The sequence below is a fragment of the Haliotis rufescens genome, unplaced genomic scaffold (assembly GCF_023055435.1).
Source record: "Haliotis rufescens isolate VD_foot unplaced genomic scaffold, xgHalRufe1.0.p SCAF_1, whole genome shotgun sequence".
Lineage (NCBI taxonomy): Eukaryota > Metazoa > Mollusca > Gastropoda > Lepetellida > Haliotidae > Haliotis > Haliotis rufescens.
Genome location: NW_025963779.1, coordinates 23905277 through 23918188, shown reverse-complemented (window position 1 = coordinate 23918188; position 12912 = coordinate 23905277). Strand labels below are relative to the sequence as shown.

The following is a 12912-nucleotide window of genomic DNA, read 5'->3' as shown; positions in this document are numbered from 1 at the left end:
GAATTGTCATAATTGTCTACGATTTATATAATTTATATTTTGTAAAATTAATTAGATCTAGAATGTGAAATAAAATCTATATTAATTATTTTCCCGTTTTAGGATCTGAAAGAAGCATATGATAGTTTCAAAGCAACTTAAGATTGTGGACAGTCCGGAGGTACAGATATTCAACATATGTCAACATTCGAGCCTGTTCAAACTTGTGTTGAGTCTGGCAGTGGAAAACACCATTTCGAGTGTCAGGTGTCATGTAAGTGATTTATTCTAACATTTCATATATTGATTCTGCTCAGAATCAAATTTGATTAATTAATTCCGTAATTGTAACTATTTGAGCTTTCATTGTGATATTTGGATAATCATTTTAGACAAATGTGACAGAAAATACTATAGATTGATTGAGGGATACCTTCTTCCAATAATTCAGGCCATTCTGTTATGATAAATACTCATGTATACATATCTGGAGACAAATCAAGGTTGGCGAAAGAAACCACATGCTATACTTTTGATTGGACAAAACCCTGCTGACATAATCCTGTTAATCAAAGCCATCATGTCCAGTTGGTCAAGGAAATTATCGCAATGGAATGGACATGTAACAGCCTGAATAGTGGAAGGGATACAATGAGATTTATGATTAAGGATATCTAATATAGTAATAAGTAACATCGAGAGATCATGTCCATAGGTCTGACCTGGTTTATCCTAGTATATTTATGTTATATGATTTTGATATTTGTTTTATTGACAGTGGCAGTTCCCAAGGCAAAAATACATCTTCGCACAAGACGGATTCAGACATTACCCGTCCGAAGACTCACAAGATGCATTCAGGCAAGACCACTGACCAAGACCGTGGCTGTACAGTGTGACATGTACAAGAGGAGTGAGATTGTGTTTGAAGAGGACATGGACATAGAGGAAGATAAGGCTGAGGAGACAATCCAGATTACTTCCCCAACACCAATCCTGGTGAAAGAACTGAAATCATATGTGTCTGATGTATTAAGAAGGTCTATAGTACTTGAACCCTGCCACTTCTTCAGATGGAATGTATTCCCTTGATGAAAGAACATTGGGCGTTCTGCCCCAGGCTCGCACCCACTGACCCCAAGCACGGAGGCATGACAATCTAAATGACGTCACGCTATAGACAGATCAATGGTTACACATTCAAACATCGGCCTTTTAAGTATCAAAATCTGTAGAATAGTATGTATGAAATTCCTTTGAAATAGTGAGGAAGCAATGTTGTCAGTTATTTTATGTTTACATTAGTTGCATAGGTAAAGGAGAATTGTTTTGTTACTGGAAACAGTGATGAACTAGGTCACGTCGCCAGACGGTATGCAATGAAGGCAGTCAGCTGTATACACGGGTTAACATAAAAACACAAGTACGTTTGGCATTGAATGTGTAACCATGCCTGCTGACGGATGGAAAGCATATTTGTCTAGTATTTATTTGAATCCCAAACACCCAGCCTCCTTTTCTGGCCCTGCTAAGTTGTATCACATTGCGAAAAAGGAGGGGAAATTTGATATTAGTTTGCATCACATAAAGAAGTGGTTGACATACCGAGATGCCTATTCGCTTCAGCGACCTTTAAGATACAAGCCCAAGCGGAACAGAGTGGTGGCTTCAGGCCTCAATACTCGATGGGATATTGACTTTGCTGATATAGCCTCCGACAATGACGTTGTGAAATACTTACTCATAGCTATAAATGTATTTACACGCCCCTTAAAAATAAAACACTGGATGCGGTCATTAAGGCCTTGATCTCGTCTCCGGGATTATAACCACAGACCTCACAGATCATTAAATGAAAGATCACCCTCAGATATTAATCTGACTAATGAAGCTTTAGTATGGAAGGAACAATACATTGACACTTTGATAAAGCCAGTCAAATCGAAAGCTGAAATCAAACAGAAGTCAATGAAGAAACCCTTTAAATTTAAAGTGGGCGATCAAGTGAGACTCTCTCATTTGAGACATCAATTTCAAAGAGACTATCAAGAAAAATGGACTGAGGAAATCTTTATTATCAGAAGAAGGTTCTATCGTGATGGTATGCCTATCTATATGTTGAAAGATATGGCTGATGATCTAGTTCAAGGTAATTTCTATGCAAATGAGAGTAGAGAGTAGACAAGCCCGCAGACACAGCTGACTTGGTTGATGCATGTCATCGTATCCCAACTGCATGGATCGATTCTCATGATGTCAATCACTGAATTGTCTGGTGCAGACTCGATTATCTACTGACTGCTGTTATATATCTGGAATATTGCTGAGTGTGTCGTTAAACAGACAAACACAATTTTTTGCTACTTCACTTCTGTTATTAATCCAACATGTCTTTGTGGTGTTAGTCTAGATATTGTTTTAATTGATCAATTTTTTAACATTATGTTAAAAAGTAGTATGCAAATAAATTATTTACACCTTCAGTTTTGTTCTAGTTGTTCCTTAATTTGATTGCAGGTCTTTCTTTGGAACTGACCACACTTTATTCATGTTATATATTACCATGATTACTGTAAGGCATTGAAGAATATTTCTTTTTCACTTGCTGACAGTTTAGGAGAATATTTGATAATAATGATAAGGATATGTCAATTTTAATCGATGCAGCTACATTTACTATAGTAATTATCAGCGGTTAAGAAGGAACATACTTATGAATTGGTTCGTTATCGTCTAGTGGGCCAGCCAAGCTCACAAATTCAAGGAGAGCCAACTGTAGGACGTGTATGTTGGTGAAATTTACTGAGAATCCTTCATGTTGAGTGATGCAATTCAAAGGTTTCTCTCTCACCCCAGCATAAAAGTGGCAACATTTCGACTCAGGTCGGGATGACATAGGCATACAGTTGCCACAGTCACACCTATCAACAAAATTATGATATAGCTAATAATACATAAATAAATGCAAACCTATCAATTTCTTTATGGTACAGTTCCCTAAAAATAAAAGTATTTCACGTATTTCTTATTTATGGCACACTTTTAAAATTCACACTATAAAAATTCATAATTATTTAACATGTCATGTGTTCCATTTTTGAAAATTTATATTCCACAATAACTATCACAACAGCTTACCAATAGCTATGGAAATTGAATGTGTTATAAAATTGAACTTCGATGCACCGGCAACATTGATAATGTTACACTAACGAATTTAGGGTACTGTGCTAGTACGTGTATTGACTGACGTACGTAATGGTATTTAACAGAAAGGTTGATCCCCATATTCGATCCTTCTGTTGGGTATATTTAGCCAGAAGAATTTTTATAACACATTTAATAATTAAGGTGAAAAGTCTGACATATTATTTTGAACCGATTAACTTGTAACTCGCGATTTGAGCATTTACTGTCACTCATATATAGGCGTGGGTTCGCATATTATTATTGGTCTAACATTGCGGTAATTGTGATTACACATTTTACCGCGACAGCTGAAAGATTGATTCCATATTTAATCTGTTTTCCTGAATATATGGCACGCTAATTACTAGCATACCAGTCTGTGTGAGGCCTATTCAAAACATCGTCGAGATCGGGATCGTCACTGTTTTCTTGTCAACTGCTGGAATCGTCGTCAGTATTCTGGTCGTTCTTGCTGCCAGAAATTGGTTCAAATTGTAAAGGTTGTACTTCTATGTCAGTATCTGTATGGGGTAGACCTTCCAAATCCATTTTTGACCTTGTGGGTCGAATTATGGGTGAAGATAAAAGAAGATTTCCGAGAGCGATTCGGCGCGGCACCTTGTGTGTTTTGATGCTACAACTGTCCGGTATGACGTCACACGATCACGTGACTGGCTACCTCATTATCTTACGTAATCGCCAAATGCTTTCGATGATCGTCCGTTTTAGATTGCAAATTCAAGCTATATAACGAAGTGTTACTGTTTCAAACTGCCTTGAGTGTGTAACATATATATCTAAGTATTCATTAATAGTGAATATAAAGCATGTGTAAAAACCTTTTTAAGAATCCTTTAACTGACATTAAAAGTCCAGTTTCCACCCTTGCCGAACTTGGCTGGAATTCCTGGGCTCGATCGTAGCGCCACCAGTGGTTATTACGAGTTATGTCCCTTCTAAGCCTCTCCTGTGGACCAATCAGATTCCATCACTTGCATTTGTTTTAAACAAAACGGTGGCGCCCAGTCAAGACGATCTGATCCATAATCAATATCTATATTGTGATAAAACGGGTCTTAGATCGCGAAGTGCATCAAATCACAGGAGCACCTTGATTAAAAACATAAAAATGTTTGGAAAATATCTGTTGACAACGAGTTGGCGGTGCACATGTTTTGCTCTGCAATCGACCGAAATCTGCACGACAGTTTACGAACCGGATTTCGATTTCGTTGCGCGATTTTGATTGGACTATGCATATAGACTCGTTAGTCCAGTCAAAATCCAACTCCATAATACCAGCCTAGTTCGGCAAGGGTTGAAACTGGACTTTTAAAGTGAGTTAACTCTCTTGCCTCGGGAAGATGAAAACATGTCAGTTTTCCATTGTTTTTCTACACTTGTGAGAGATTACCCAAATGCTACTTCTAGTGAGATGTGCAAGACAACTATATGGCCAACGTATTAAAAGTAAGAGAAATTATTACAGGCAATATGCAGGGTCTCAGAGTGAACAATGTTGAAGCCATTGAAAGAATACTGGACGTTTACACAAAGGCGCACACGAAGGAGAAAGGTGAAGCTATGGAAGAAGCACCTGGCATGACACTACAGCTCCACCGACAGGGGGATGTCAACCAACTACAGCTCCACCGACAGGGGGCTGTCAACCAAACGACAGCACCACCGACAGGGGGATGTCAACCAAACGACAGCACCACCGACAGGGGGATGTCAACCAACTACAGCTCCACCGACAGGGGATGTCAACCAACCTACAGCACCACCGACAGGGGATGTCAACCAACCTGCAGCACCACCGACAGGGGATGTCAACCAACCTACAGCACCACCGACAGGGGATGTCAACCAACCTACAGCACCAACGACAGGGGGGATGTCAACCAAACGACAGCACCACCGACAGGGGATGTCAACCAACCTACAGCACCACCGACAGGGGGGTGTCAACCAAATGACAGCACCACCGACAGGGGATGTCAACCAACTACAGCTCCACCGACAGGGGGATGTCAACCAACTACAGCTCCACCGACAGGGGATGTCAACCAACTACAGCTCCACCGACAGGGGGAAGTCAACCAACTACAGCTCCACCGACAGGGGGGTGTCAACCAAATGACAGCACCACCGACAGGGGGATGTCAAACAAACGACAGCACCACCGACAGGGGATGTCAAACAAACTACAGCACCACCGACAAGGGGATGTCAACCAACCTACAGCACCACCGACAGGGGGATGTCAAACAAACGACAGCACCACCGACAGGGGGTGTCAACCAACCTACTGCACCACCGACAGGGGGGATGTCAACCAACTACAGCTCCACCGACAGGGGGATGTCAACCAACTACAGCACCACCGACAGGGGGGATGTCAAATAAACTACAGCACCACCGACAGGGGGATGTCAACCAACCTACAGCACCACCGACAGGGGGATGTCAACCAAACGACAGCACCACCGACAGGGGGATGTCAACCAAATGACAGCACCACCGACAGGGGGATGTCAACCAAATGACAGCACCACCGACAGGGGGATGTCAAATAAACTACAGCACCACCGACAAGGGGGATTTCAACCAACCTACAGCACCACCGACAGGGGATGTCAACCAAATGACAGCACCACCGACAGGGGGATGTCAACCAAATGACAGCACCACCGACAGGGGGATGTCAACCAACTACAGCACCACCGACAGGGGGGATGTCAAATAAACTACAGCACCACCGACAGGGGGGTGTCAACCAAATGACAGCACCACCGACAGGGGGATGTCAACCAAATGACAGCACCACCGACAGGGGGATGTCAACCAAATGACAGCACCACCGACAGGGGGATGTCAACCAAATGACAGCACCACCGACAGGGGGATGTCGACCAAACGACAGCACCACCGACAGGGGGATGTCAACCAAATGACAGCACCACCGACAGGGGATGTCAACCAACCTACAGCACCACCGACAGGGGATGTCAACCAACCTACAGCACCACCGACAGGGGGGATGTCAACCAAACGACAGCACCACCGACAAGGGATGTCAACCAACCTACAGCACCACCGACAGGGGATGTCAACCAACTACAGCTCCACCGACAGGGGATGTCAACCAACCTACAGCACCACCGACAGGGGGGTGTCAACCAAATGACAGCACCACCGACAGGGGGATGTCGACCAAACGACAGCACCACCGACAGGGGGATGTCAACCAAATGACAGCACCACCGACAGGGGGATGTCAACCAACCTACAGCACCACCGACAGGGGATGTCAACCAACCTACAGCACCCCCGACAGGGGGATGTCAACCAACTACAGCTCCTCCGACAGGGGGATGTCAACCAACTACAGCTCCACCGACAGGGGATGTCAACCAAATGACAGCACCACCGACAGGGGGATGTCAACCAACCTAAAGCACCACCGACAGGGGATGTCAACCAACCTACAGCACCCCCGACAGGGGATGTCAACCAACTACAGCACCACCGACAGGGGATGTCAACCAACTACAGCTCCACCGACAGGGGATGTCAACCAAATGACAGCACCACCGACAGGGGGATGTCAACCAACCTACAGCACCACCGACAGGGGATGTCAACCAACTACAGCACCACCGACAGGGGGATGTCAACCAACTACAGCTCCACCGACAGGGGATGTCAACCAAATGACAGCACCACCGACAGGGGGATGTCAACCAACCTACAGCACCACCGACAGGGGGATGTCAACCAACTACAGCACCACCGACAGGGGGATGTCAACCAAACGACAGCACCACCGACAGGGGATGTCAACCAAATGACAGCACCACCGACAGGGGATGTCAACCAACCTACAGCACCACCAACAGGGGATGTCAACCAAATGACAGCACCACCGACAGGGGGATGTCAACCAACCTACAGCACCACCGACAGGGGATGTCAACCAACCTACAGCACCACCGACAGGGGATGTCAACCAACCTACAGCACCACCGACAGGGGATGTCAACCAACTACAGCTCCACCGACAGGGGGATGTCAACCAACTACAGTTCCACCGACAGGGGGATGTCAACCAACTACAGCACCACCGACAGGGGGATGTCAACCAAACGACAGCACCACCGACAGGGGGATGTCAACCAAATGACAGCACCACCGACAGGGGGGTGTCAACCAAACGACAGCACCACCGACAGGGGATGTCAACCAACCTACAGCACCACCAACAGGGGATGTCAACCAAATGACAGCACCACCGACAGGGGATGTCAACCAACCTACAGCACCACCGACAGGGGATGTCAACCAACTACAGCTCCACCGACAGGGGATGTCAACCAACCTACAGCACCACCGACAGGGGGGGATGTCAACCAACCTACAGCACCACCGACAGGGGGGATGTCAACCAGTGCATATTTTTGACAGCAGTACAGTCCATGGATAGACTTGCAAATATGACTGCTGATCATGTGCGAACCTGCAGAAATGGAAAGCTCTCCGAAGTTAAAAGGTACTGTCGTGGACATGCAACGGCTTTGGGTATATCCTGTGAGATGCAACACATCACTCCCCCGACGGGCATCGTCACCATACCTCCCAAATCAATAGTTTCTCGTCAACTTCAGTATGGCCCAAGGATATTTCTGTAGTGGAATGCTCCATGTGCCAATACTGGACATATATCTCTTGTGCAAGGTGATAAAGCTGTCTATGACAACTGTGTGGCAGCGGACTATCAAGACAGCTGTGACAATGCTTTGAAAGAAGATATCGGTTTTACATTCATGTCAGATCAGGATGCTGAGGCAGGAATGGACATCATGACTGATGCTCGACACACTGATGTTGTGTGCATGGGAATTAACAGCCACCATGTTCTGAGAGACAAAATTGTAACCAAGGGGGATCACAGCGCCATGAATGACTGAGTACAGATAGTGTAAGAGAGGATCTTTACCTATCTGAAGACGCAGCCGGGTTGACGTATATATATGAGAGTGCATGACCATGACAGAGACATGTCTTTAACCTAGTACATTGAAATGAAATTTAAATCTTCGGTTGTTAATATTGTAAATCATTACAAACATCTGCATGATAGATGCAATCCCACTTCCCGGTATAGAAGAATAATTATGAACCATCAAAGATTATCATAACTGATCCGAAAGCAGAAAAATTGTTACCTATTGAAGTGTATAATAGTCTTGGGTGAGAGCTGGTGGGGGGCAAAAAAAGTTTTGTTTTTGTTTTCAAATTCTGTTTTCCTCTTTTTTCAACCAATGACAACATTACGCACTGTCTTAATCAACTCTGACACACATTCAACAGGTTCTCTTCTCTTTTGGTCCATCTTTGGCACATTCGTCGACAGCACTCATGTTACCCTCTGTTTATTGTGGCTTCATTACAATTATAGTTACTACATATAGGTTTTCATATATGATGTAATGCAAACATTTAAGTATATATAAAGTTTAAACTGCATATATTGACTTTTTTGCATTTGGGTTGCCTAGACATTTCACAACAGTGAGGAATTCTGCCTAAATTGATAATTTCCTGTATTAAAATCTCACGTTATTGGGTCAGGAGGTGTTAGTATGCATACTTCGAAAGTAGTGACCTTGACCTTCAACACCCGCCAGTCATATGCTAGGGCGGTCACCTTGACATAGATATGGGTTATGTTAAGTATGAAAGGTGGGGTGAAATGGGGCTTTACGTCGAGTTCCAGATTACTGAACTTATAACTCGACGTCCATGCACGTGTGTGGGGGTATGGATGTGGCAGCTTGTACTGATGACGATTTTTAGTGCTAGCCCACTGAGATACCATGCCGCATTTAAACATGAATATCCCACTCAAAAACAGTATACTGACCGAGCCGACCAGTCCTTGTTTTAGCCTCATAATGCCGAGCGCCAGGCAGGGTAACAATAAGTACGACCTTTTAACCACTATTGGTAGGACGCGACCGGGGATCGAATCCCCGAACCCCGGGCAGAGGCTCTACCACAAGACCACGGAGGTGGTCGTTATGTATGAAAATTTTCCCTGCTCAAATCCCTTGTTGGCCCTCCGAAGCTTCAGTATGATGCAGAACGATTTGAGCGTAATACAGACAGTCGGTAAATAATTACCCCGAATCCGCCCTGGTGCTGTGACGAGGCAAGGTTATATGTTATTAATATAAAAATAAAAAGGTAAAACAATACTTGTTATTATTGTCTATATCTGATTTACAAACATATGTAAAAGCCTTACAATTGTGCAAATCGCAGGACGACGTGTAATATGACAAAACAGACATTTGCTTTTTTATCAAACAAATTGTAGTCATATCAGAACGTGTATACTTTATTGATGGTGTGAAGTTAATGCCGCCAGACAGGTTAACAACAAGTACTATCTTTTCACGTCTTTGGTATGACGCGGCCGGGGATCGAACCCCGGACCTTACGCTCCGGGCGGACGCTCTACCACTAGACCACGGAGGCCGTCTCTTAAATCTGGAATACCATCTAATGTTTCACTCTGAGTGTCATTTGTCCACCTGTGAATCCAAAATACCACTTGACAAAAATCTCTAAAGCACTGAGAAAAGACAGTAGTTTGAAGAGAAATTACTTATAAATATATATCGCAAAAATATGATATATAAAGGACCGTTTTACACGTACACAATTAAGTAGTATAGACAATGACAGTTCTACCGCAGCCCCACTGGAGCCAGATTTATATTCCTATACTGCTACTACAGAGGGAATTTTTTATGTCAAGAGAGTGCATTTTTCTTCTTTAGCACCCCCGATTTCGCCACCCCCCTACAATATTTTTTCCAATAGAGCAATAGAATGTGCCCAAAGCATACAACTGTGCCCAATGAATTCCCAATCCAGCATTTGTGCCCAACTATAGTATAGAACAAAAATGGAAGAAGCGAAATATACAACTATGCAGAGCATGGGCATACGCGCAGAAATGTCTGTGTTCCAACATATACTGGTGGAGAATGCATACGAAGACAACTTGCTACCAGATATATCCAAGGTAGACTATTTGGAAGGAAATCTAGGCAGAACACATCTAGAACCTTTGGAGGGCCTACCAACATTTGTAGACGATATGTATATATTTGGCTATTTAGAAGAAAACGATATAGTATCTCTACGAGGATCTGTGTCTTGTACAACTGGAGAAAATTGATCTGCAAAACGTATACTACAAGAAATACAAATAGCAACGCAGAAAGTATACGGATGTCACGTGCATGCTACTATTGCAAAAACAATTTCCTATATAGGAGGCTCCGGAAGCAAAATACGAGACACAATACAACAAATACAAAAACAAACAGAATACAAAGCGAAGAAAAAATGGATGGAAAGATTTTCCAACGAAGAACCCAAAGGTATATTTGTGTGCAAAATAGATGTCTCCGAGTTGTCCCTAGAGGAAACACAAAAGGGGTTGGATGCACTACACACGCAACTATATTCCTTCGGATACGAGATATACTCGTATTCCATAGACTTTTCTGGTGTGCTAGATAGGGAAAAACTAGTGGAATACCTACAAAGCCAGGGATACTTTCTACAAGGTATAGAAGGAGAAAAAGAAGGGACAATTCTAGACAATACAGCGTCTGTAGGAGAAAATGTAGATGTATATTGTTTTCTATCTATTTGGCAAACAAAAAGACTGCGAAAGATACTAGAATTGCTAGAACCAGTTGCACAACATACAAAAACCAGACAAAAATGGAACTATTCTGTTTCTACAATCAACAGATGGATCGGAAATTCCAGTATATGGGACATTTTTGCAAGAAGAAGTCGAAAAATTGGATCCCTTGGATACATATGCAGCACCAATACTATGCAAAATAGGAAGAGAAAAGAGAACAATACATAGAAAGAAAGATAGATTGGTATCTATATCCGCAAAACACTAGTACGCAAACATACCACAAGGCAAAACAAGTCTAGAGTGCCCTCTTCTATTTGTAGCAATATACAACTTTCCTCCATATGTTTCCCTACCCCAAACTTTCTTCCTCTCCTTCTCCAAGGTATCCATCTATTTCCAATCCCCCTTCTCCACAAGGATGCTTTCTGTTTTTCTCTATGTATTCTTTTGCAGTATATACATGTTTGGCATTTCCAAAATCGTATTACTTCCAAACTTTTTCACGAAATCTTCTCGGCATACCATCTTCTTGGACATATTGCATTGTTGTTTCTATTCCAATCTCATTAAAATCAGACCTCAGTTCTCGCTACCGCTAAGATCTGATTTTAATGAGATTGTTTCTATTCTATACTATATAGCAAATATCCAAATGGAAAATCTATAGCATTCGAAAAGTATCCGGTTTTGTGGGAGGGTCCAGCGGTGGATCAATGGGACCTTCCTTTTTCCTCCGTAGTTTCCATAGTACAACAACTGGAAGGAGAATATATCCCGCTATATTTGTGTATTTGGCAAACAATCGCGCTTTCTCTACATTCATTTCCAAGGACTCTACTTCTTCTTCTATATCCTCCACATCCTTCCCCAAGGACTCCAATTCTTCTTCTACATCCTCCACATCTTCTTTCATCTTCGCAATATTGTTTCGTATATCCAACAATACTCTCTATATATCTCCAAATATATCTTCGCGAGACACACGCTCTATAGGGTTGTATGGTTACACCTGTGTCATGCTTTCTACAGGGTTCTCCGAGTTTTTCCATATTCTATACAACCTCCCAGCTCCAATACCATATTTTCTTTTCGCATCCTCCGCTGGGATGTTTCCACGTAGAGCATGAATTTCTTCCAACTCTTCGGATGGATTTTTCTTTCGAGGCATTGTATACATATTCTACAATAGGAATCCTATACATAGAAATTCAACACACCGAGAATCTTGTTTCCTAGAAAAATATAGCAAAATATAGCAGTTGCTTGCTTTTTCTAGGAAAATATGTATATAAATCTGGCTCTAGTGGGGTTGTTGTAAAACTGTCATTGTCTATAAAAAATTATATCATAGAAGCATTGATTGAAGAGTCAATTTAGCTTAATCTCATGACGATCATGGGAATCACATAATCATTTTGACATAAAAATTCCCTCTGTAGTAGCTGTATAGGAATATTAATCTGGCTCCAGTGGGGTTGCGGTAGAACTGTCATTGTCTATTATACCAGGGTATGAAACTCCCAAACATTTCAGCCAGACCACAGGACTGGCTAGCTGAAATACTTGCCAGCCCTGACCAAAACCTGCCTGCCCACTATAATCATATGTTTCTCAGGATAAGCTAACGGGGTTTCTTTTTGGTTACATTTTATCATTCATCTTTACGTGTGAATTAATGCTTCATCGGAAAATATTTTGAATATTTTCACATATGAAATATAACCCGACCGTCGGACAGGGGGATTTGAAAATCTGGCAGCCCGAGTTGAAATCAACACGTCTCGGACGGTCGGGCAGGCAGGTATTTCGAACACTGATTATACTCAATTATATTTTTACATGTTGAATCTGCGTGCAAGATATGATTTTATTTGAGTCCTTTGTACGACCAGAGACCATAAAGTAGATTTTTATCGTTTTATGGTACGACATAAAGCTCTCTAAGCAGACCCCGAATCCTGCCTACCAAAAGGGAGCTGGCAGCCACCGCAAAAGCCAACAGCTGCAAA

The 12912-nt window shown here is 42.8% G+C and overlaps 1 protein-coding gene across 1 annotated transcript; it reads right to left on the bottom strand.

Annotated features, from left to right (window-relative positions):
- Window positions 1–2617: 2617 nt before the first annotated feature.
- On the bottom strand, window positions 2618–3896 carry LOC125384481. Its single transcript, XM_048403907.1, has 3 exons — window positions 3606–3896; window positions 3440–3476; window positions 2618–2900 (listed from the first exon to the last, which is right to left on the bottom strand). The coding sequence occupies exons 1-3, from the start codon at window positions 3715–3717 to the stop codon at window positions 2675–2677; spliced, it is 375 nt and encodes a 124-aa protein (XP_048259864.1). The 5' UTR covers window positions 3718–3896; the 3' UTR covers window positions 2618–2674.
- Between the last annotated feature and the right edge of the window lie 9016 nt (window positions 3897–12912).